Here is a 26,337-nt window from a genome sequence, read left to right as displayed (position 1 = left end):
GTACAATAAATATCCAGTGAAGAGAAAAATTAAGAGACATACAGCATAAAACATATTGAGGCAAGTGTTGGGGGTTCACCCTTAGATTCATGACTGAGGTGCGTTATGAACAGGTGAGAACACTTGTAGGTTGTGGTGGTACAGTGTCACCTCCCCCACAACACCTCACAGGCAGGTTGTGGTGTTACGGTGGTCCAGTGTCACCACACAACACCTCACAGCCAGGTTGTGGTGTTACGGTGGTCCAGTGTCACCACACAACACCTCACAGGCAGGTTGTGGTGTTATGGTGGTCCAGTGTCACCACACAACACCTCACAGCCAGGTTGTGGTGTTATGGTGGTCCAGTGTCACCACACAACACCTCACAGGCAGGTTGTGGTGTTACGGTGGTCCAGTGTCACCACACAACACCTCACAGCCAGGTTGTGGTGTTATGGTGGTCCAGTGTCACCCCACAACACCTCACAGGCAGGTTGTGGTGTTACGGTGGTACAATGTCACCACACAACACCTCACAGGCAGGTTGTGGTGTTACGGTGGTCCAGTGTCACCACACAACACCTCACAGGCAGGTTGTGGTGTTACGGTGGTACAATGTCACCACACAACACCTCACAGGCAGGTTGTGGTGTTACGGTGGTCCAGTGTCACCACACAACACCTCACAGGCAGGTTGTGGTGTTACGGTGGTACAATGTCACCACACAACACCTCACAGGCAGGTTGTGGTGTTACGGTGGTCCAGTGTCACCACACAACACCTCACAGGCAGGTTGTGGTGTTATGGTGGTACAGTGTCACCACACAACACCTCACAGGCAGGTTGTGGTGTTACGGTGGTACAGTGTCACCACACAACACTTCACAGCCAGGTTGTGGTGTTATGGTGGTCCAGTGTCACCACACAACACCTCACAGGCAGGTTGTGGTGTTATGGTGGTACAGTGTCACCACACAACACCTCACGTGTGGGTGGGCGGTGTTCAGGCCTCGCTCACCCATGTGTGTTGAAAGAAATGTTTTGTGTCATAAATCCCATGGCGTCGAAGCTAGACACATTCCACATGAGGTGTAGCTCAGTTTATCATCACCTGAACATATTGACAGAATTCCTTTTTTTTTTCAAACATTTGTCATATTTCTGGGGTGATATTTAATTTCACTGCTGCTTCAGTCACTTTTATTTTGTTCATGGGATAAACTAACATAATAAATTAATTTCAAAATCATTTTACATTCTCATTATCATATTATTATGATAATGTCGCAGTAATGTAGATGATAAATACTAACGAACATTCTCCTTTTAGTATGAAAAACAAAAAATATATCCAAATTAGTATAAAAATATTCTCTTGGAACAATAATTTTCCCTCAGCACTCGAGATTGTTTATTATATTAATTTACTTACAGTAATTAAGGCTGACATTAATTGACGCCATAGTTTGTCTTAATTATTTGTTAGGTTATCCAAGAATTGCCATACAACTTTTATTTGTGATGAAGCTGAGTAACAGAAGGTATGACTGTATTACCTGCAGGATATACTGACTTATTGTTTGAGTCCTTCACACTTACCTGTACACTGAGACACTCTCCTGGTCACTACACACACACACACACACCTGTACACTGAGACACTCTCCTGGTCACTACACACACACACACACACACCTGTACACTGAGACACTCTCCTGGTCACTACACACACACACCTGTACACTGACACACTCTCCTGGTCACTACACACACACACTTGTACACTGACACACTCTCCTGGTCACTACACACACACACACCTGTACACTGACACACTCTCCTGGTCACTACACACACACACCTGTACACTGACACACTCTCCTGGTCACTACACACACACACCTGTACACTGACACACTCTCCTGGTCACTACACACACACACCTGTACACTGACACACTCTCCTGGTCACTACACACACACACCTGTACACTGACACACTCTCCTGGTCACTACACACACAGCCCCGTTATAACTAGCCATCCCCACATTTAGAACGGTGTTGTAACTTAAAAGTAAATACTCCAATGAATATGTGTACTTTACCACACTAGTATGCAGTACACCTACAGTATAGTCTACCACCTTTATCTTCCTCCACAATGGTTTATTATACTACACTCGCCATGCTCAGTAGCCTAATGTCTCTTACACATGTTTGTGGTACACCTGTTGGCACCACACAGCACCACACAGTTATTGTGAAAAATGAACTATGATAAACAATATTTATTCCAACATTAAACTGAGATATATCTATGTTATAGTTATTCTGTTCCATTAGGAATGTTAATTTTAATACACATTTATTTTACACCAAAAATTATGATATGTTAATGGCACTAGACATTTATTTGACCCTATAAACTAAGGTATGTTAATTCTACCTGACCTAAGTTTAACTCCATAAGAGTCACGTTAATTTCACCAAAACATTTTCAATATACTGGACCCTAGACAGTGGCGGATCCAGGGGGGGTCCTGGGGGTCTACACCCTCTTTTCATCAGAAAATTTCAATACTTTTTCTTTAATGCAGTATTGTACTCAGGTATTTTTGTATAGTAAAAATTACTATTGACCTCAAAATATCTCCCAATATCAAGTGCAAATGGCTTTAAAATGGCCTCGAAATGCCCATGATATTGGTCCGGTTAAAAAAAAACATTCTCCATGGCTTACAGCGCCACCCCCCCCCCCTAAACCCCCCAGTTGGGTTGGCTCGCTATGCTCGCCATGTTTCCTCACCCACAACTTCTTAGACCCCCCTTTTTGATATCCCTGGATCCGCCCCTGCTAAACACTCACCACCTCCCCCTCACACGACCTCTTCTGCCCCCATCCCTCTTATTACCTCTCCCCCTTCCCCCTCCACGTGCCCCCCCCCCACCCCTAGGTACTCCTGACACTAACACAGGTACACCTCTCTCCTACAGAACCTGGAGCTGGTGCCTCTGAAGCGTGACGACTATGGCAAGCTCCACAAAGGTGACTCCTACGTCATCCTCTCCGCCTCAGAGTATGGCAAGCCAGCAGGGATGGCGGACGTCGTGAGTGTCACCTTGGATAGATGGATGGATGGATGGATGGATGGATATATAGATAAAGGATGGATGGATAGATGGATATATAGATGGGTTAGATAAAATAATAGATAGATAAATTGATAGATATTCAGTAAAATTGCCATACAAGCTAATCATTGGTTGAGCTTAGAGATAGACAGTGAAGGTATACAATGTTACTAGACAGTGAAGGTATACAATGTTACTAGACAGTGAAGGTATACAATGTTACTAGACAGTGAAGGTATACACTGTTACTAGACAGTGAAGGTATACAATGTTACTAGACAGTGAAGGTATACAATGTTACTATAAGATACAGGTATAGGAATGAGTCCTGTGTTAATGGACGGTGTATGGTTACCTTTACTGTTATTTGTCAACACTCTCATCTTTACCTGTGGTTAATTAAATATTTTCCCTTTAGTTGTTTGCACCTATTTTACGAATGGTTATTTAGTTTAGGCTGTGCAGATTAACAGAGCCCAGCAGCCCAGTCGTGCCCGGATTAAGGGCGGGGCAAGTGCTTTTTCATGTCCATTTGCCCGGCGTATAAGTTAATATTTTGAGAGGAAAACACTTACACGGGAAATTGTCAGGTGCTGCCTGACCCACCTCTCCGTACATGTTTAACCTGGGAGGCGTTTCATCAGTGTACCTGGATTAGTGACCAATGTCAGGTGCAGGTGATTTATCTCTTAGTCTGTCGATGTCAAGTTGTCGACATTTCAAAGGCCTCTAACCACCAAGCTGAGAAACTGTAAACGTGAGGCGACAGGTGTTGTGACAAAACAAGTGTTATCGCCATTACACCAGATTATAGGGAGGAGGAGGAGTGTTAGTTAGGATAAGCGATCACAGATGCCGCCTCCGCCACCCTACACAGCCTGTAGTGTGAGGTAAGTGTTGTTTTGACATCACAGGACAAGGGCTACCGCCACTGGCACCATCTTAGGCGGACAGAGGTGATCTGTGAGTTGATACACACAATAACTTTGAATGTTTAAAGTGTTTATTTAACTTTTCCCATAAAATCTGGTTAAGCAAATTTCCTCCAAAAATTTGTCACACGGTTGATCTTCGGGTAATCATAAAATATTACCGAGGCCATTACCAAGTTATTAGGACTCTAGGCACCTGTTGTAGGTAGAGTAAACAAAGTGACAACATAACCAGTGTGTGTGTGTGTGTGCTGGCAGCTGTCACTGTAATTTTAACACTAATATCACCTCACATCCTGCAAGTTCTGGTCTACTTTTGAGTGATGAATTTTTTTGTGTTTGTGTAAGTAATGTGTTTTTGTGTTTGTGTAAGTAATGTGTTTTTGTGTTTGTGTAAGTGATGTGTTTTTGTGTTTGTGTAAGTGATATGACCTCCATCGCCCACTTCCATTAGGTAACTATGTCTTCATTTGGTTTACTATCTGTTTTTTCTCGTGTTCTTTCCTTCTCTTCTTTTATATTTCTTTTTACTTGCGTTATTGTTATACCTTTAAATAATTAATACCCTCTTTACCCACACAGTGATCATTACACAGTGCTTTACATGTGTTAGTAATGGCCACTTCTTCTTAGTAAAACTCTTTAACGATTTATTACCCATGGAACAGAATTATGATTAATTATTAACGTAAATTATTATCCTGGATTTCTATAGTATTTAGTGTCTAGTGATGAGTGAGGGCGGCAGCTTGAGGTGAGTGGTGCTACTTGGCTCATGTATTAAATAAATTCAAGGGCATTTATTTTCGTATATAGAAACCATAGCTTTTAAGTATAAGTAGACATGTTTTAAAACGCTTTTAGTAAGCAGTTTACGCCATTCAAAATTTATTACCATGCCTTGTTCAGCCTTGCAACTGCTGGGGGTGTTGGTGGTGCAGTGGTGACGCACACATCTGTATATCTCTTACAACTGTGTCGTGGTTCGAGTTTGGCCTGAGACAGGTGGGAAGGGTGTTAACCAGTGTGACTCATCCAAACATCACAGGTGTCCTATGGGCACTTCGGTTTCCTCCTGTACCAACACGTGATGATAAAGTAATAAATAATAGATCAAACAGCTGATGATAAAGAGGTGAGATGATAGATTAAAGTGTTGGAGGTGGAAGACACATTCTCTCCACTTTACTGTACCACGAGTAACTTTACCATGATGAAGGCTCAAGTACAGAGTGAAGTGTGTCCTGGTTTAATCATTTTTATTTGTGTACAATACATACCGATCATTATTCAGTTAACAACGGGGAGGTTCACACAAATCTCCCCTTTACTACTTCCTTCCCGAAAAATTTAATTCACAACGCAAATTTATTTTTAACAAAATGCACCATAAAACATCTCTGTTTCTGACAATTCTGTGGGCACTCGCCCTTGAACCCCCAGGAGGCTTCACGCCTTCAGGCTTCATAAAGACAAGCTCGGGTTAAGGTTAAATTTCTCCTTCTTCGACAAAACGTGGAAACGATCTTAATTGTTAAAGTTGCTTGAAGACTGGGAGTAGAGCTTCTGCTGTATACAGTAAGCGAGCGTCACTGTGCATGTTGTTGGAGCCCAGGATGAGTCACGTAACTCAACACACGAGTACAGTACAATGTGTATACTAAGGCCACAAGATGAATCATACGGACGTCATATATCACTCACCATTATTAAATTACATTACAATGTTGACCATACAAACGGCACTGATCCTCTGCTCCCAACACAATAGGTTCGTTTTGTTTTAATTAACCTTTTAATTTATTTGTATTTTATTTTTTATTATTATTAATATCTGCGATATGCTAAGGAAAGTGTACACGCCGAGGTGTTCTCTGTAGGGCATCACTAATACATAGGTAAACGAGTATTGTTTGGCTTAATAAAGTATTCCAGCGCATTTGTTACCGGTAGTGATGGTAGTTAGTAAGACACGCCGTTCATAACTCCACCCTAACCCTGTCGAGACCTCTGGTGAGTGCGAGACTCGACAGGTCACGTTACAGGCGCCGGCCCCACACTGTTCTCTCTCTCTCTCTCTCTCTCTCTCTCTCTCTCTCTCTCTGATCCTCGAGACTTCTTCCATTTCCTCTTGTCTCTCTGATATTTCCTGATTTCTTCACTGTGTCACGGGTGTTGTCGACTCACACGTATCGATTACATTCATAACCACTGATGTATCAGAAATGAAAATTTTCCCTTTAAAATGCGTCGTTCAGTATCTAAATTTTGCTCTCGTTTCCCTTTTACATATTCCCACATATAAGAATTACATGTTCCAAATTTAAATATTTGTATATAAGTACTGGAGCAAAGGCCTAAGAAGGCCCGCGGCATCACCAAGGAATCGCAAAAGATATATACTGTATTTAGTTCTGAAATAACATGTTGGTGTGGTGAGCAGATGAAAGTATAATGAATGTTTGCCGTGTACAGTGTGTCTCACCGTGTGTCAGTAAACTTTAATATTGTGTGGTATTACAGCCTCACCCGCCACGCGGCCCCCTCGACATCCACATCCACTTCTGGCTGGGATCTGAGACGAGCACGGACGAGGCTGGGGTCGCGGCCATCAAAACAGTGGAGCTGGACAACATGCTTGGGGGAGGACCCATCCAACACCGGGAGACGGAGGGCGCCGAGAGCAAGAGGATGCTCTCTTACTTCAAGAACGGCATCAGGTCAATCAAAAACACACACACACACACACACACACACACACACACACACACACACACACACACACTATGTACCAGTAACTTGACACAGTGTTCTCTCACTTCTTGAATTTCAGACAGGATGCAAGGATGTTGGTTGACACATTCCTTGTTTTTACGTTAGTTTTGTTGCGTTATCATATTATCCAAGCGCCTATTTTATATATTTCACTTCACCTTACTGTGTTATAACCTAACCCATACATGGATAATTGCATAACATAATCCCCCTTCCGTTGCTACAGGTTTCATAATACCTGACCTTTATCCATTCTGATCCAATTCCTTTCATATTCCAATGCTTTGCCATAATCCTCTTCCCTGTACACTGGTGCACAGAAGGCTCATACACTGCGTCATGTGAGGGTACGTGACGCGCCTGACGATGGTGTGACAATAGCAGCCCCCCCCCACCCCCCTGTATATTCACCATCTAGCTGTTCTAACACACACACAGCTCCCCCCACACACACACACACACACCATCTCCTCTACCAGCTGGGATAGAAACTCCTCCTCTTCGTTACAATTTTCTGCTCTGTAGACGAGTCCTGTTGGCCCTGGTGACAGCCCAGATTACATTTATCTATTCCTGTAGCTGTGGCTGTAGCGTGGTGAGTGGAAGTTTCCATCCCAGCACGAGAGTTAATCATCCATCACAACTCCCTCGTGTCCGCACGCCACCCAATATTGGTGGCGTGGTAGCTAAACATTATAGATTATAGCTATTTTTTACACTTGGTTGTCATTTTCACCAAGTCAAGATACTGTATACGTATTTTTCAGATTTATATTTATTTACAGTATTTTTTGAGAATTTTCAACATCATTGTAGATTTGTGTGTTTGTTGTGGGTGAGAGACCAGGGTGTTATGAACAGTGAGAGAACGCGGACTCTCACAAACATGTAATATCTCGTATGATGGCTTTTAATATATACGATGTTTTTATCTGTGTGTGCACGAATATAGTTGTAATCCATTCTTATTCACAACTAATTTTGTACAATCCATTTTTCTTATGGTATACATTTTGTGAAATAGACTACTAAAGAAAATCTAAATAATTACTAATAAAAAAAAAGAGAAAATAAATTTGATTAATAAATATACGAGTGAAAAATAAAGTAATGTAAATATTATCACAATGTACTACAAAGTTATTCCTTTATGTCAGCGAATTAAAAGTATAACACAGTATAACACAATATCAGTAATGTATAAGAGCTGAGGAGTATACTATATTACTGTGGACTGTTAAAGAACTTGAACAATTCCATAATACGTTCTTCCTTACCCTGGCAGCCTGAGGAACACCAATTGCTCTAATATTATGCGTTACGTTGTTTCAATTTTATCTATTTGTGAGTACTGTACAGTTTCTTAGTTTATATCATTGTTATACACTGAATTTCGGAAAGTTTCTATCGTATACAAAACTTAAGGTCAATCAAAACTCCAATCTGTTCACACGTAGCGAAGTTAAATAATGAATCATTCCCACAGACCGTATAATTCTGAGGTAAGTCCGGGAAGGCCAAATATGCTTCAACCACCCTGAAAAATTATCACCCTTAACCACCCTCATAACACTAGCTTAATGATTCGTAAATTTTTTTTATCTTCATATTTTGGGGGAAAATTCATACGTGCACACACATAGTTATATAAGTGCATACATGAATACATACTCTTAGACTCATACGTACACATATACAGTACACACACATGAATATAGTTTCATAAATTCATACATAAACATGTACACTTATGCGTATATATTCTTATAATCATACATACACATATACTTACAGGTACACGAATATACACTCACGCTACCGCTTTTTAATATGCAGTATATTCAGGTAGTCTTGGATATATCTTAGTATAATTTTAGCGTTAGCAGTGATTCATGGTGCACAAGTTACACACACACACACACACACACACACACATGCGACGGAGTATTGTGATTGGTGAAACATGAGGTGAGGTGAGGTGAGGTGAGGTGAGGACGGAGACTAGAATAATAATAATAGATGTATGGAAGGAACATGAGATAAGAATATAAGGAGTCTTCAATAGGCCGGTTGGTCTGTGCATGGCAGCTCCTGTCGAGAGTTACTACCACTCTCTATCATCCATGAATCTATCTAGCCTCCTTTTTAAAACTTTCCAGCGTTCCAGCACTTACTGCAAAGCTGCTAAGCTTGTTCCATTCTTCTACCACCCTTTTTGTGAACCAGTTACTTCCTATCTCTCTCCTAAACCTAAACTTATCCAACCTAAATCCGTTGCTTCGAGTCCTATCCTGCTCGGATATTATCTTGGCCTCAGTAATATTAAATCGTGATATATTCTGTTATCTTGACCTCAGTAGTACTAAAGAGTGATATATCCTGTTATCTTGGTCTCATGAAGTGAATGAAGACTGTGTTGGCAGGTTGATGAGCGGAGGGGTAGCATCAGGCCTGAGGAAGGTGACAGACGACTTCGAACCTTCCCTCTACCACGTCAAGGGCAAGAGAACCACCATCGTCAAGCAGCTACCCGAGGTCCTGCCCTTTACTTGTCATCTCCTCTTTTATTTACATTATTAATTTCCTGTGTATTTCTTCCTCTTTCCTTCATCCCTGTTTTTACTTTGTTGTTATTGTCATCAGCATCTCTGCTTTCGTATTAGATTTTATTCATCATTTTAGAGTTGATTTTGTTGTTTGTTTGGTGGTCCAGCCTGAAGGATAATGAAGTACCGTATAGTGTTGGTCTCAGTATTACGAGAGATGTTTTATCATAAGGGCCACCAAGAACTTTCCTCGCGTGCAAAGGAAAAAATGGATCACGTGAAGATAAGACACCCCTAGTGTATATCACATGAAGATTAACCACCCTGGCATTAACTTAACCTACCCTTATCTAAAATAATTTAATTTAAATTCAACCATACCTAAGCTAATCTATGTTAACTTAACCTAACTTACCAAAAGCTAACCTAATCTACCATAACATAGCCGCCTATAACCTACCATGACCTAACTTAACTTAATCTACCACAACCTAACCTACCCCCCTCAGAGAGTGTAATGGTTATTAGTCTTCAGGTGAAATAAACTGGGATGTGTAATCTTCAGGTGGTCCTAAACACCAGCCAGCCAGATCAAGAATCGTAGGCCATTGGGGTGATAAACCAGGCTAAATACCCGGAACAAATGTAAACAATTATCACATGTGAGTGAAAATTGTTTACATTATCTTAATAGATTTTCCTGTGTATTGTATATTTCAGTTCTCATATATACAGATCAAATGTTGTGTTGTCTAAGTGTTGTGTTGGCCTGTACAGATCACCTGGTGTGGCATGAACGACGGTGACGTGTACGTTCTGGACACTAAGGATATCATCTATGTGTGGACGGGACGCAACAGTAACAACATGGAGAAGCTGCAGGGTGCCAAGGTGGGTGTTGGGTGCCAAGGTGGGTGTTGGGTGCCAAGGTGGGTGTTGGGTGCCAAGGTGGGTGTTGGGTGCCAAGGTGGGTATTGGGTGTCCCAAGGTAAGGTGGTATTGGGGTGTCAAGGTGGGTGTTGGGTGCCAAGGTGGGTATTGGGTGTCAAGGTGGGTGTTGGGTGCCAAGGTGGGTATTGGGTGCCAAGGTGGGTGGGGTGCCAAGGTGGGTATTGGGTGTCAAGGTGGGTATTGGGTGTCAAGGTGGGTGTTGGGTGCCAAGGTGGGTGTTGGGTGCCAAGGTGGGTGGGTGTCAAGGTGGGTGGGTGTCAAGGTGGGTGCCAAGGTGGGTATTGGGGTGTCAAGGTGGGTAAAGCAAAAGGTGGGTATTGGGTGTCAAGGTGGGTGCCAAGGTGGGTGTTGGGTGCCATGGTGGGTGTTGGGTGTCAAGGTGGGTATTGGGTGTCAAGGTGGGTGTTGGGTGCCAAGGTGGGAGTTGGGTGCCAAGGTGGGTATTGGGTGTCAAGGTGGGGGTGTCAAGGTGGGTGTTGGGTGCCAAGGTGGGTGTTGGGTGCCAAGGTGGGTGGGTGTGGGTGCCAAGGTGGGTGTTGGGTGCCAAGGTGGGTGTTGGGTGCCAGAGTGTGTTATAAGTGCCAAGATGAATGTTAGGTGCCAAGAGAGGTCCTGGTTGCCAAGGTGGGTGTTGTGCCAAGTTTTGTATCCCGGGTGACAGCAGTGTGTGTGTGTGTGTCTGTCTGTCTGTTCGTTATTTCTAGCGTGTCTGTGTGTATCTCGGGTATCAGTGTGTGTCAGTGGGTATCAGTGTGTATGTGTTTAGGGTGTCAGTGTGTGTGTCTCGGGTGTCAGTGTGTGTCAGTGAGTATCAGTGTGTATGTGTTTAGGGTGTCAGTGTGTGTGTCTCGGGTGTCAGTGTGTGTCAGTGAGTATCAGTGTGTGTGTGTTTAGGGTGTCAGTGTGTGTGTCTCGGGTATCAGTGTGTGTGTCTCGGGTATCAGTGTGTGTATGAATAGTATACACCACACTGAAAGGTTAGATTAGGTTAGGTTAAGTTAGGAGGTTATACTAAAACTTGGTCCTCTGTGTGTGGGAACAGTTCGCCTCAACACTGCGTCAGGAGCACGGGGGCGGGGCAGTGGTGGTGGTGGAGGACGGCCAGGAGAGTGTGCTTCAAGACCTGGAGCGGAAGACCTTCGAGAAGCTTCTCCCACTCAACAACAAACAGCTCACCCCGGCCTCTCAAGCGCCCAAAGACGAGTCTGTGGTACGTACCGTTAGTGTAACTGCTAAGACTCAGAAGATATTAGTGGGTATTGTTGGGAACTTTTTGTGTGTTATAATGAACATGTATGAAACCTGTAAGAACGATGTGGGGGTAATTAAGTATATTTTGTGGACACGAGTCTTGAGAACGAAGTTATGATTAGTAAGTTTTGAATATGCTAGACTCACATTAACGAGACCTTAATGTGTGTGTGTTTAATACTAACAGCTGCTCTTCCTCCTCCTCCTCCAGGCCCGCCGCGTGTGCGAGGAATTGAAGTTGTTCCGGTGTAGTGATGAGTCTGGGACCCTGAAGGTGGTGGAGGTGAAGAACGGCCCGCTGTCTCAGTCAGACCTCAACTCTCAGGTCAGCCCGGCGTCTCACCGTCACATCTCACAGTGACATATGTAGTCTGATCCATATACAGTTAGCTGACAGTCACAGTTAGCTGACAGTCATTCATTTACACTCACTCTCATCTTAGGGTTTATAGTCGTACCCATTTAACAAAAAAACACCGAACAGTTAAAATAAAGGAATTTTAAATAGTGCAGGTATGTTATGTTAGAGCAGTAGTGTATAAGGATGGTGACGGTGTGCCTTAGTATAGTGCAGGTATGTTATGTTAGAGCAGTAGTGTATAAGGATGGTGACGGTGTGCCTTAGTATAGTGCAGGTATGTTATGTTAGAGCAGTAGTGTATAAGGATGGTGACGGTGTGCCTTAGTATAGTGCAGGTATGTTATGTTAGAGCAGTAGTGTATAAGGATGGTGACGGTGTGCCTTAGTATAGTGCAGGTATGTTATGTTAGAGCAGTAGTGTATAAGGATGGTGACGGTGTGCCTTAGTATAGTGCAGGTATGTTATGTTAGAGCAGTAGTGTATAAGGATGGTGACGGTGTCTCCCCCTACAGGACTCCTTCATCATCGACAACGGCCAGGACGGCATCTGGGTGTGGGTGGGCAAGAAGGCCACACAAAAGGAGAGGGAAGAGGCACTCAGGAACGCCCAGGGCTTCGTCACCAAGAAGGGTTATCCAGCCAGGTGAGAGAGAGGATAAAATAGACATTTCTCGCTTTACATACGGGCGTCATTAAGAGGCACATTACCTCACTGTACACCGCCCCTCCCCCAATTAGAGTAACCACAGAGTACCGCCCTTCAGCTTGGCGGACACCTGGAGGGTTGTGGAGGGTGTACAACAAAACGCCCCAGACGAATATAATATTGCAGATGACGAAGAAGTAATGAAAATATTATTCCATTAGAGTTAAGACTCGTAATAATACAACTAATGTGTTTTAAGCAGTAGTGTTTATGACGCTAATAACGAGATGTTGGCTCCCTCTCCCAGCACACAAGTAGCTCGCGTGATCGACAACGGGGAACCACCAGAGTTCAAGACGCTCTTCAAGGACTGGAAGGACAAGGACCAAAGTCGGGGGTTCGGTAGACAAGCCTCCAGTGAGTTCCAACACACTCCTCTGCCACGTGCTCTTCTTCTTCCCATGATAAATTCCTCATACATTTTGTATTTCTAACCTTTAGGAGTTGATTGCTGGTTTAAGAAGAGTACTTGAAGTTAAAGGTCTTACATCTAAATGTTAACAGAACTTCACCTACAGTATTTAAAGTAGGGATTCTGAATCTCACAAGACCCCGCTGTTGAGAATCTGACCACTGAATACTGCAGTTAGGGAAATATCTGAACGTTTCACGTCACGTCATGTCACGTCACGTCAGGTTTCAATTTAGGTGTAAATGTTATAGGTGTTCGCTGTTTAAGGGGAATGATAACAGAAATATTAATGGGCAAAGTTGCGGGTAGGAGGGCCAGGGGAAGGTAGAGACTGGGATGGATGAATGAAATTAAAAACTGGGTCTGTCTAGAACGTTTAGAGTGGAGGACTGTGGTCGCCAACCCTCAGATATGAGGAACGGTTCTCTGATTGATTGATACAGAACTAGAAAGTCTTACTTACATTTGTGGTTAATGATTCTTACTTCAGAAACCTCGCTTTTGGGGATCTTACCTTTTAGTAGCTCAGATTCTTGATAGAGAGATCTACCTTACACGTGACATAAGAATTATTAACCAGAAATAGACATTTCCCTAACGACCCACTACCGAACTTTTCAGTTTTGAAGACTTAATGTATCGAATTTGGGATTATCTAAAGATTAGGACCCCCAACTTAATTCATATTACGATTAACGCCCCAAACGCTAACTTAACCTAAAATGATCTAACCTAAACTAATCAAACCTAACCTATCCTAATATAAAATAGATCTTCCGGGTAACGTTAGGGTGGTTAATTATCAGATGATATAAGCTGGGGGAGGGGAACTAATCTTCAAGTGCTCACAAATTTGCTCACCTCTTGAACACGTTGAGTCAGGGGATCTTCTCAAATGTTGTGGTTTTTATCAAAGAGCTTCACCATTCTTATCTGTAAAGCCAATATTCCCTCTACCTCCACTTTCCTGGCCACAAGTGCCCCTTTTCCCCACATCACTCCGGCCTGCAAGAACCATTTAACCTCCACCTCCCTGACCACAAGTGGCTCACAACCTACAAGTACAACCTCATCCCACTTTTTCCAAATTTAGATGATGGGTGGGCGAGAGTGGTTGAGGGACCATTGGTTTGTAACAAGCTATCCCATCTCTCCCGACCATACCCCAAAGGGACTTTTCACTCTCCCAGTACATAAAAGTTACTATAGAAGATAATACTTACACTTATATTATTATTTATCGAACGAAACTCTGATTTCATCTTTCTGCAGTAGATTGTATATGCTATTTCACTGCGGGAAATAACGAAATAAACTGAGAATCTAACCATTTGCAATACCTAAATAAAGTCATTTAATTGCATTCTCGGGTGATCAGATCCAGGACAAAATTACACTTACGAGACTCTAGAAATCCAATAAATAATTTAATAATTCTTTTTTGTTTAATCTACCACAGCAAACAAGATCGCCACTACAGTACAGACCAAGTTTGACGCCACCTCCCTCCACTCCCAGCCTGAGATAGCTGCCAAGACACAGATGGTTGACGATGGTTCAGGGCAGAAGGAAGTGTGGAGGTGAGACATTTTGCTGTGGTGTGTGTGTGTGTGTGTGTGTGTGTGTTATTGTATGTTTCAATACTAATATATCACAATCAGCATCATTACTACCTTAAAATCAACTCCTGTACCACATGACAACCAATATACTGTACTACTGCCCTTCTAACCCGTGTGTGTGTGTGTGTGGTGGTTGTGGCCACAGGGTGAAGAACTTCGAGCTGATCGCCGTGCCAGAGGACAAGTTCGGAGAGTTCTTTATGGGCGACTGTTATATCATCCTCTACGCCTACCTGGAGGGCAACTCCGAGCACTACATCGTCTACTACTGGCTTGTGAGTTGGAGAGCTTTTATAGGGAGGAAACAAAGGTAGGAGTTTTCTTGGAAGTGTGGCAGGGGAAATATTTAGGGGGATCCTGTAGGAAGGGGAGAAGGTCAAATGTGTTGGTCTTTTTTTAACAAGGATAAAGCGAAAATATTTTAAGAATTATTTTGGGTAAAAGAGAGGATAAAATATTCCTGTGTGAAGTAGAGAGAGAGAAAAGACCAAAGGTTTGTTTCAGGAGATATAGAAAGGAAAATATTTTCGGCTCTTGTGGGCTTAAAGGTATTTTTCTGAGGAGTAATGGTAGATAAAGAGGGGGAGGAATTGTGAAAAAATTTCATACAAGATGAATCATGGAAAGAAGATGTTGTTTGATATACCACGTCATCGAAAAAGAATACCCAGTTTTTAAGTGATCATATAAAAAATCATAGTACGGTATTTTTTTCGGTGACTATTTTATTTTACCTGTCCACTCATAATGCTCTTCAACACCTCAGTAACACCGTCCACTACTGACAGGGTTCCGACGCCAGCCAGGACGAGGTGGGGACGGCGGCGCTGAAGACGGTGGAGCTGGACGACAGGCTGCAGGGCCGAGCCGTCCAGGTGAGGGTAGTGCAGGGGAAGGAGCCGCCACACTTCATGGCCATCTTCGGTGGCAAGATGGTCGTCTTTGAGGGAGGCTATGCCTCATCTTTTGATGGTGAGTGGTGATAGTGATAGTTGTAGTGATGAAGTGGTGATGGTGAGCAGGGGTAGTGATGTAGTGGTGATGGTGAGTGGTGATAGTGATGTAGTGATGATGACAGCTAACAGTAATATTAATAATAAATGTTAATTGATGGATATAACGATGATGATGTAATAACTAAAGTGTGTTAACTTGGTGATGTTGTTGTTTGTGTGTACAGGTGCAGATGCGAGGGACGAGGGCCACAAGTCTTCCTACATGTTGCAGGTCCGAGGAACTACCAGCCACAACACCAAGGCTGTAGAGGTTAGCAAACTGTACACTGTCTAGAATGAGAGACAGGTGGACGATAACTTATGGGGAGAGGGAAAAGATACACAGAGATATAGAGAGAAGAATGATGAGGAGAAGAGAGAGAAAGAAAAGGAGAAAGAGGGAGAGAAAAGAGAGAGAGGGGAGAGAGAGAGACCATATGAACGCTATCAACATTCAGATAGTCACTCGTCGCTCGTCAACTTCTCGTCGCTATTCGGACAGCTACACCTCTCCTCTTTGGTGAGACTCTCACCTAGACACAACATGGCTGCTGCTAGCGCTGTGTACCCTTCATATTATCATATACATAGTTCTCCTAAGCTAAGCATACTGTCGTCATTTAACATGGATGTTCTGAACACTTTGTAGAAATTTCCTACTCCGAGTCAGTTTGCTTGAGCGTTACGTCTTTTTTCTGAACGTTAGCTATAGGGTAATAATGCTCGGGGTTTTTATATCTATTTTTCGTGTGTCTTATTATTAGGATATATCCCCAACTTTTTTTTATACCACTAAAGGTTTTTATCATTTGAGATATAATTTTAAATTGAAACATTTCATTGTTGTCTTTTAATCCTCGTTTATAGGACAAAGGGTTAATATCTCTTCTGTGTGTGTGTGTGTGTGTGTGTGTGTGTGTGTGTGTGTGTGTGTGTGTGTGTGTGTGCAACCAAATGATTTCAAAAATTCTCTTCCTGTACAGCATGACCAAATTAATGTGATATAGTACTGTACTTGAACTCAGTGAACAATGTTAACCACAAGTGTACTGTACATGCCGTGGCAGGTAGACAAGCGGGCCGGCTGCCTCAACTCCAACGACTGCTTCATCATAGGCACGCACCAGATGACGTATGTGTGGTGCGGCAAGGGCTCGACCGGCGACGAGAGGGAGATGGCCAAATCTTTCGCTACGGGCAGAGGCGAGAGTGTGATCGTCTCTGAAGGTGAGGCAGGGGGAGGGAAGGGCAGGGTGGAGGGAGGGAAGGACAGGGTGGAGGGAGGGAATGGTTAGGTGGAGGGAGGGAAGAACAGGGTGGAGGGAGGGAATGGTTAGGTGGAGGGAGGGAATGGTTAGGTGGAGGGAGGGAAGGACAGGGTGGAGGGAGGGAATGGTTAGGTGGAGGGAGGGAAGAACAGGGTGGAGGAGGGAAGAACAGGGGTGGAGGGAGAGGGAAGAACAAGGAGAGAGAGGGGAAAAGACAAAAGGTGGAGGGAGAGGGAAGAACAGGGTGGAGGAGAGAATGGTTGGGTGGAGGGAGGGAAGAGGACAGGGTGGAGGGAGAGGAAGGACAGGGTGGAGGGGAGGGAAGGACAGGGTGGAGGGAGGGAATGGTTAGGTGGAGGTGGGAAGGAGCAGCAGGGGTGGAGGGAGGGAAAGACAAGGTGGAGGGAGAGGGGAAGGACAAGGTGGAGAGGAGGAAGTACAGGTGTGGAGGGAGGGAGGGACAGGGTGGAGGGAGGGAAGGACAAGGTGGAGGGAGGGAAGGACAGGGTGGAGGGAGGGAAGGACAGGGTGGAGGGAGGGAAGGACAGGGTGGAGGGAGAGAAGGACAGGGTGGAGGGAGGGATGGACAGGGCGAAAAGAAAGAATAGCAAACAAAAAAAACTTAAACAAAAGAGGAGAGAATAAGGGAAAGTGGATACAGAGGCTGAAGGAAAGAAAATCTATAAATAAATAAATACATAAATAAACAAATAAATTCCCATTATTCCCAGCTCCTTAGTTAAGAATCTAGTGAAGGTATTTTCCCATATGTTTACCCTTAGCCCGTGGAGTTAAAGGTGGAGTGTGTTTGAGGGGGTGTTGGCTGTTGCAGGGTACGAGAAGGAAGACTTTTGGAAGGTGTTAGGAGGGAAGGAGGTTTACGCCAGCTCAACCAGGTTGAAGGAAGAACAGTCCTCAAATGCACCAAGACTCTTTCAATGTTCCAATGCTTCCGGTGTCTTCAAAGGTCAGTTCTATAACATTAAACACAGTAAAGTAGAGCAAAATACCTAATATAACCCTACCTATCCTAACCTAACTTAACATATTCTAACCTAACCTATCCCAACCTTACCTTACCTAACTTAACCTAACCTAACCTAACCTAAATGAGAAAATAATGATGGCAATTCTCTAATGGATTTTTCAAAGATTCGTGAGGCCGAGGTTAAACGAGAGAGGAAAATGTTGTGTTGGAATACTCTGTGAATATAAACCATCCACTTTAAATGTATTAGGGAGATCACACTGTTCAAATAAACTATCCACCTTAATGTTTATTGGATGGATGTGTCTGGTGTGGCGCCCCCTGGTAGAGTAATACGTCATCAGCACCAGTGGGGGCGATGTGTTGATAAAGACGGGGGTTAAGATGATGAAGCACAAACCACACTGTACACCCGAGAAATGTGATAACAAAATGCGGTAATGAAGCACACAGGGAGTGAGTACAATTTAGATGGATTAGTCGTAACATTATGATTCGCTTGTTTTGATCATGCAGACCTCTTTAAGTACTGGAGGTGTTAATGGGAAGATATAGGGCAGTTTAGTGTAGGCATTAAGTCATACACTGCTGGTAAAGGCTTGGGGGCGAGGCTGTGGAGGTGTATAATACAGTATTGGGCAGGCCAGGGCGGCATACAGTCATGACCAAGGCAGATACAATTTGCTCCAGATAAACGTTTAAAGATTAAGCAAAAAGCTTTTTATTTTTTACTCTGCTTGTTGGAAAATGCATTTCAGTAATGACGCCACCATCAAGGGCAGACCCAGTCCATAGATCTCCAATTCCCCTGCCAGCACTCCTACACCTTCACAGATAGGCTCCCACACACAAATAATGCAGAGTGACCTTATACCTCTAAAACTTTTGTCTCAGTCACTTTTAATGTAGTGTCTGGCGAAAACTCTGTGATCAGTTGTAATGACTATAATTATGATGACACACCTTACCACATTTAGAACTTAACATTCGATGAAGATAATTATAAAGTAGAAGATCTAAAGTAGTGTATTGAATAATTTATGTTTGGCAGTGCATTAATTCACGACCCTGTTAACAGAAGTTGTCCGACATGGTTCTTGGGTGTTGACATATTTCATTCTTTCTTTTTTCTCATCATCTTGGGTTTTATTCATATTGTAATGATCAGTTCAATAATTCCTTTTCTTGATAATTGTGTTGTCCGCAGCCGAGGAGGTGATCAACTTCTCGCAGGGTGACCTCATGGAGGATGACGTGATGGTCCTCGACACTTGGGACTCCATCTTCCTCTGGATCGGTCATTCCTCCAACAAGGTCAGTCATTTTCAACTGTTCGAGAAAAGATATATATATATATATATATATATATATATATATATATATATATATATATATATATATATATATATATATATATATATATATATATATATATATATGTGTGTGTGTGTGTGTGTGTGTAACCGGTCGGAATATCTCACTACTAGTTATTGTTTTGTTTTTTTTAGTTATAGTGGATGGTAATGCAGTGGAAGCGCCCCTCAGAGAAAATCCCGAACCAGCACAAACACAATTAATAAAAGTATTTTCCGTGACCGTGGAAAGCTAGTACCTGTGATTGGGGTTAATGAGACGCACTGGTAAAAGATGACACTTCTATTCCTTCCAACACTACAGACACAATCAATAATTGTACACAGGCTCTGGAGTACTTCTTAGCACGGCTTATAACACTACAATGGGAAACAAAACTTATACATGGTATCAAAAAAATTATTAAAAGATATTAATTGCATCTGAACAGAACTACCAATGCAGCAGTACTACCTACACCAGAACGAGGAACTCATCTGAAACAATTCCTTCGTACATCCTACATCACTTAGTGGCACATAAAGCATTAAAAAATATTACTTGCACCGATGAACATGCCTTACTGTAAGGGCATCCGACAAAATTATAGAAATCCCGATTTTAGTCACACCACACAAGAACATGGATCACTCATAGCGTGTCTGGGATGACCCACAAAATAATATATCCTAACTACCCAGAACCCGAAGGTTGTAACTACTAACCTGCCAAGGGCCAGGCATTTACAAGAAACCGAGAAAATCACTTGTGACCCGTCAGGCAGGCGGGTGCTCCGCTGTTCTTTTCATTACTCTCTCTAGGTTTCAGGAGTCATGAGTGTATTTCTCCACCAACACCCGTAACATACTTCACCCATAGGTTCAGAATGCACCCGTACTTTAAGGGACTAACAGCCTTTCACAAACTTTTGAAGAGGAATTCCTACGTCCCACGTGTGCAGTCAAACCATGAGGAACGTTGATCTCACACCTAGACTTGGTTATTCTAATCACATTTCACTACCACCACCCGTAACATGACAGGATCTTGCCAGCAACTACAAGGAGGGAGATGCCCCTGTTGTTACCACAGATTGCTTTGTCACCTTTATTCTTATTGAATGTTATGGTATTTGCATCTTTCCAATCCTGGGATATGGTCTCTGTGGTCCATATGGTGAGTAAGAGGCTATAGAGTCACTCAGTCAGCTGGGAAACCCCCATGTTTGTAGATTTCAGCAGGAATGCAGTCAGGTCCAGCGCTCTTGTTGTTGCTGAGTCCTCGTATTGCAGTTTCCACTTCTTGTAGGAGTGGGGCTTCATCCAGGAGGTGCAGGGTCGGCATGGGTGGGATGTTATCCAGTGCTGTAGGTGTTATTGGATTAATTTGACTTAGAAGTGTGCTGAAGTGCTCAGCCCATCTTACTGCAATCATTTGATTGCTTTTGTAGAGTGTGTTGTTATCTAAAGATCTTACCGGTGTGACATCTCTTCTTTGTGGGCCATAGATGGACTTAACTTCCCCATAGAAGTCGTGTGTGTGTTATTGACATCAGCAAAGGCTTGAATTTATTGTGCTTTTTTTACCCACCAGTCATTTTCCATGCTGCGTAACAGTCTTTGTGTTTCTGACCTGATGTTGGTTAACCGGTCCCTCAGTGTTTGTGATTGAGGATTTGATAGCACTGCATCGTGGGCTAATTTTTTGGTTTTGAGAAGATCATGGATGGTAGGCGAGTTCTCATCAAACCAGTCTTGATGTCGTTTTTTAGAAAAGCCAAGTATTTCCATTGTAGCTTCACTCACTGCAGTCTTCAACTCTTTCCAGCCATCTTCCACAGTGCCGGGTTCCATAATTTCATGGGCTGGGAGTTTTTCGGTGATCTTGTACCTCCCTGTTCGATAGCTGCCTACTGCCTACTTACCTGTTCAACACGTCATCTCCTCCAGACATAAACGGCACAGAATAATTGATTAAATGTGCAGCCTCTATAATAAAACTAAGGTTGGATCACGTGAAAATTAGGCACCCCAACTTATTTCACCTGGTGATTAAGCGCCCTGATGCTACCTGGAGGAATTAGGTTATTGTTAGGGTGGTTAATCTTCAGATAAAATAAGCTCAGATACTTAATCTTCACGTGATCCATAAAATGTTCGTAATGTAGTGAGTAAACGGGGGTTGAGATGACTGGTGGTGACATGTGGTGTGAGGACAAGATCCCTTCATGTATTACCCACCACGACCTTGACCCACCACGACCTTGACCCACCACTAAATGTTTGTCAGCCTGAGACCTCCCCACACAGGTGCGTCACATTCCTTGTTTTAGTTCATTTCTTGTTTGTTACGTCTCTTCTTTTTTTTCCTCGACAGATTACTCCCGTAAATTAGCTCATTATTAATTGAGTTTATCAAAGAGAAAGGATCACCTGAAGTATTAAACTTCCCAACATAATATTTCACCTGATGATTGACCACCTTAACGCTACCTGGACGGCTTAAGGTTAGGTTAGTTGATTTTATAATGAAATAAGTTGGGGAAGGAATCTTCAGGTGATAAAAGATAAAACCTGAAGACATCAATAATGAATAGAGTACTTTAACATTGGAATATTTTAAGAGCTGTAACTGTCACCCATAGTTCAAGTTACACCGGTGTTATGTTTACCACAGAGTGACGGAGCACTGAGTCAGTACACAACAATACTTACCAGGTGCTTCTCTGTGAAAGACAAGAAAGAAAACCGATACGCCTGTTAACCCACTAACATACACCTAATAATGAATATCCTCAACTTGTCTATCATTCTCCTACCCACTATTACCCGCCACCTGCCCTCCCACCTGATAAGTACCCACTATGTCGTCACTCACTAATATATCTCAACTTCCCTCGTACTGCCACAGGACGAACAGAAAGCGGCGGACGCTCTGGCGATTGAATACCTGCGGACGGACCCCGCTGGCCGAGAGAAGGGCACTCCCATCATCAAGATCAAACAGGGCTTTGAGCCACCCAATTTCACCGGCTTCTTTGGTATCTGGGACAACGACCTCTGGAACGTGAGTGATGGAGTGTTTCTGGGAGTTTTAGAAATATGTTAAAAGATGCTGCGTAAACAAGGTGGGGGAGAGTAAGGAGAGTGAGAGGTGGTGCTATTGTAGTCATATGTGTAGAAAACTGTAGTTATGCTTATATTCTGATATTTAATACGATTAATGGGCCATTAGGTTACGTATGATGTAATCCACATACTGATACTGGACATCCCTTCAATGTTACCTTCTTAAGCATATATTTATTATTTACGCCTATAACTCAAATCTTTATTCATAATATAACTCCTTATTCATATCTTACTATCTTAGCTCATTTATTTTAACCAGTTGCGTACGGGGGTCCTCTCTCTATTGAATAAAATCGTTTGGCGCTAGCTAAATAAATTATAAGAAGTAGCGTCCCCGTTGTGAAGGGGTTAGGGGAGATAATTTATAAACATTTAATTCACAGCTTAATCCTAATCAAAACCTTTAATTCATAATATCAATATGTAATGTGGTGTGCAGGACAACATGACGTACGCGGACATCTGTGAACGTTTGGAGGAGGCGGCCCCAGGAGCCACCGTCCTGGTTACTTCATCGTCTTCTGGAGGATCCTCAGGTAGACGAACCTTCCCACTGGCTACACTCCGGGAGAAGGACTCAGAGAAGCTCCCATCGGAGGTAGACCCCGTTCACAAGGAGGTGAGTCACGGAGAGCAAACATCGATGGGATAACAAGGAAAACACGATTTAATTTATTAATGGAGAGGAAAGGAGACCATGGCTTCTGCAGTTAGGGGCGCATTAACAAAAACAATCTGAACTTTTTTAATTTTAGCAGGAACAAACCAGTGAGTGATACAAAACTGAGTATACACGTAGTATATCATGCCACTCAGTGGTTCACTAAGCCATATTAAAAAGTTTAATATTCAGCAGTGCAGTACACACAATAAACGATGGCCCCACTGTCTTGGAAATTTTTTGATAAATTGGGAGATGAAGTTAAGAAATTCTTTTGTTGTTCTATGCTATATGTAGATGGTTGGTAGCCTGCATGTTCTTAATAATGTAATTAAAGCTATAAACATGGCATCTGCATGACAACTACTGTACAGTATTGTATATATCACTTAACTTCATGTTTATATTGGCGCTTCAAGGACTGGCGCAAGAAGATGAGAGACTGACGGAGTGTTGCTCTTCCTTCAAAGTCTTACAAACGTATGAGTTGAAAATGTGCTAGTGGCCGAACGAACACCATTCAGTTTGACAAAATATAAGTGAACATGTAAATAAAAGGCTAAAGAAAAAGATTCCTCAGCATACTGTAGATCAAATTCTTTCTCAAGGTTAATAAGGATAAACTCCTGTATACTGTACAGTATATGAAAGAAACTGGCCATTTCTGGAAGATGATGTTCATCGTATGTTAGGGGATCATGTAACGTAAACAGAACCTTGGCTTTGTAGAACTGCTTATTCACTTGTGAAACAAATGGTAAAGTTGAATGATTCCTGTCCTCTTATTCATCCAAAGTAGTTCTCGAGTTTACACCTGCCGGAAAGCTGAAGGTATTTATAAATGTTTCGGATTTTTTTTTCAAATGTCACTGTAAATTATATTTAATAAAGCTAACTTTCAATCTGTTGCAAAATCATCAATGGTTTCATTGTTTGTATGAAAATGTCTGAATTTTTATTTTTCTAGTTTAGAAACTCTGTCATGAATATGTTAATCTTGTTTTCTCTCCTGAGAACATAATACTGTATATCAATATGTTACTATTTTGCACGAACTAAAGGCAAAAAGTCATGTCCTTAAATTATGGCATTACAGTATAGCTAATTATATGTATTACCAGAATTATATGCACTCATTTATTTCGCGTTTTTTAGTTAATGATATAGTTCACTCAAGATGTTTGCCACGTTATCCCACTGTACATGGTCATGTTCTTCTCAGGACTTCTTGTGTGACGGAGACTTCAAGATGGTGTTCGGGGTGGATCGTGACGACTTCAGCTCCATCCCGCAGTGGAAGCGAAACAACCTCAAGAAGAAGGCGGGGTTGTTTTAAGCCTCGAGGACCATGGTCATCATCCACCAGAACTCGACAAGTCAACAACTGCCAAGGGCACAGGAACAAGATGGGCAGCTTATGACCTTCGTGTATATAATAATGGCAGGAAGGAGGAAGTAGACATATACATGTAATAAAAAAACTGGCCTGAATGTATGAGAGATAGACGTGTTGACATACTTAAAACAAGTGCAAAGTAAAATAAAAAAAATAATAAAGGTAATAAATGTACTGGCATAAAATATATACAAAATCTGAGAAAAGGGAAACGGGTGGTATGATGGGCCAAAATGAACACCAGTTAAAGACGCCGCTACACTAGCACCTTTTGTCAGTTTATTGCATAAATTTTCTTAACATTTTCAAATTTCTGAGCGCCCCGTTAAGCACGCACAGAGAACTAGCACGCCAGTCTTTCTGCGTTCGTCAATTGTAAACAAAGAAGATGGCGTTGTATGCCTTCCTCTTATTATTATTTTTTTTTTTTACTGTATCTATCGTCCCTTGGATTCCACAGGCAACGATGAGATTTAATATTGTCTATCATATATTCTTCGGACAGGTGTGTTCACACAGGAATAGATAGGCCGTGAAGACGTTGAACACGTCTCAATGCAAACAAACATCAGCTGTAATTATAAATATCAACAATAAAAAAATACCCCTAAGAAATTTATTAAAAATGCGATACTGAATGTTTTTAAACTCGAATTTAGTTATTTTATGTGGTTCGATATTTTATATAAATATATTCATTGTCGAATATAGATCTTCACTTGACCACAGAAATTGGCGCAAGCCAGACAGGAGGAAACGATATGTTTCGTGTGAGCGAGACGGGCTAGAAAATGTGACAATTCACGGAAATAACGACGGAAAAATATCAAGTGTAACGCGACCTTAAGACAACCACAACAACAACGTTTAAAGAGAACTGAGGGGGCCACTATACCGACAGGCAAGTCTTGTAGTTATATAACGACTGAATATTTCACGACATATCTTAATTTTATGTTTTATATTTATGAAGGTCAATTATTACTTATGAAGAACTCAAAATTTCTGCATTTTCTAGTAGATTTAAAAACTACACACTTATTTTCGTGCACTGATGCATATAGCCATCAATAATCGACGAGACATTAGAGTAAGAACACTAACTGTACAAAAACAGCTGCAGACGTGACGGAACAATATACGAGTAGTCAAATATTGTAACTTACTCGAGAACAGTGCCAGAATGGACCGTAAAATTAAACTATTTAGAATTTTGGATAAGATACTCAACCTTGAGAAAAAGTCTACCGGTCAAGTGCAGTCAGACATTAGTAAACATGAAAAAGAAACTATTAATACTAATTTTCTCATAGTAAGGAGTTTCATGACGCAAAGGAAATTTGCCTGTTGAATTCTATTCCAAATGAAACTCGTTTGATCAGATTGTTTTCTTTAAATTTAATAAATCGTTAGCGTGTACTGAGGACTGTAAGTTATTTTGTGGTATGATTTAGATGTTTGTTATGTTATTGGCGGAGTGTCGGTAATCCAGTGGGTTGAGACTTGACCGCCGTTACACGAGGGTTTTATGAGAGGTTCTGGAGTATAGTATACTGTCGTAAAGGTTCCAATTTATATTTCCTGCATTTCTATAAAAGTATCCTAAACCTCCTTTAAAAATTATATATACTTAAGGATCCACTTTTTTTTTCATTAAAATTTTACATTATTAACGGAGGAACGTTCAATACTAAGCTGAGGGGCAAGGACGAGGCAGGTGTGTCAAAGAAATATTTTGAAATTACAGGTGTATTTGGTAAAGAGCGAGTGTCCTATTGAGAGACTTGCGTCTTTATGCCGCCATGTTTATTCATTGAATCCAGGTAAAAAAGTCACAGGTAAAAAAGTCACAGAAAAAAAGTCACAGGAAAAA

General features: G+C 42.1%; 1 protein-coding gene across 1 annotated transcript in view; it reads left to right on the top strand.

The window, feature by feature from the left end:
- Positions 1 to 26,337, top strand: part of LOC121870958 (villin-1-like) — a 55,293-nt gene extending 28,956 nt beyond the window's left edge. The window contains exons 3-20 of the mRNA XM_042372941.1: positions 2,978 to 3,091; positions 6,571 to 6,767; positions 9,246 to 9,357; positions 10,146 to 10,259; positions 11,362 to 11,529; positions 11,782 to 11,895; positions 12,445 to 12,575; positions 12,886 to 12,995; positions 14,510 to 14,630; positions 14,818 to 14,947; positions 15,461 to 15,644; positions 15,853 to 15,938; positions 16,735 to 16,894; positions 17,768 to 17,902; positions 19,131 to 19,237; positions 22,187 to 22,342; positions 22,847 to 23,026; positions 24,291 to 26,337. Of these exons, the coding sequence (XP_042228875.1) occupies positions 2,978 to 3,091; positions 6,571 to 6,767; positions 9,246 to 9,357; positions 10,146 to 10,259; positions 11,362 to 11,529; positions 11,782 to 11,895; positions 12,445 to 12,575; positions 12,886 to 12,995; positions 14,510 to 14,630; positions 14,818 to 14,947; positions 15,461 to 15,644; positions 15,853 to 15,938; positions 16,735 to 16,894; positions 17,768 to 17,902; positions 19,131 to 19,237; positions 22,187 to 22,342; positions 22,847 to 23,026; positions 24,291 to 24,404 (2,433 nt within the window). The 3' untranslated portion in view covers positions 24,405 to 26,337. The remainder of the gene's footprint in view (positions 1 to 2,977; positions 3,092 to 6,570; positions 6,768 to 9,245; positions 9,358 to 10,145; positions 10,260 to 11,361; positions 11,530 to 11,781; positions 11,896 to 12,444; positions 12,576 to 12,885; positions 12,996 to 14,509; positions 14,631 to 14,817; positions 14,948 to 15,460; positions 15,645 to 15,852; positions 15,939 to 16,734; positions 16,895 to 17,767; positions 17,903 to 19,130; positions 19,238 to 22,186; positions 22,343 to 22,846; positions 23,027 to 24,290) is intronic.

This window comes from Homarus americanus, unplaced genomic scaffold (assembly GCF_018991925.1).
Source record: "Homarus americanus isolate GMGI-L3 unplaced genomic scaffold, GMGI_Hamer_2.0 scaffold52512, whole genome shotgun sequence".
Lineage (NCBI taxonomy): Eukaryota > Metazoa > Arthropoda > Malacostraca > Decapoda > Nephropidae > Homarus > Homarus americanus.
Note: the sequence above shows the minus strand (reverse complement) of the source record. Positions and strands in the feature narration are given on the sequence as shown.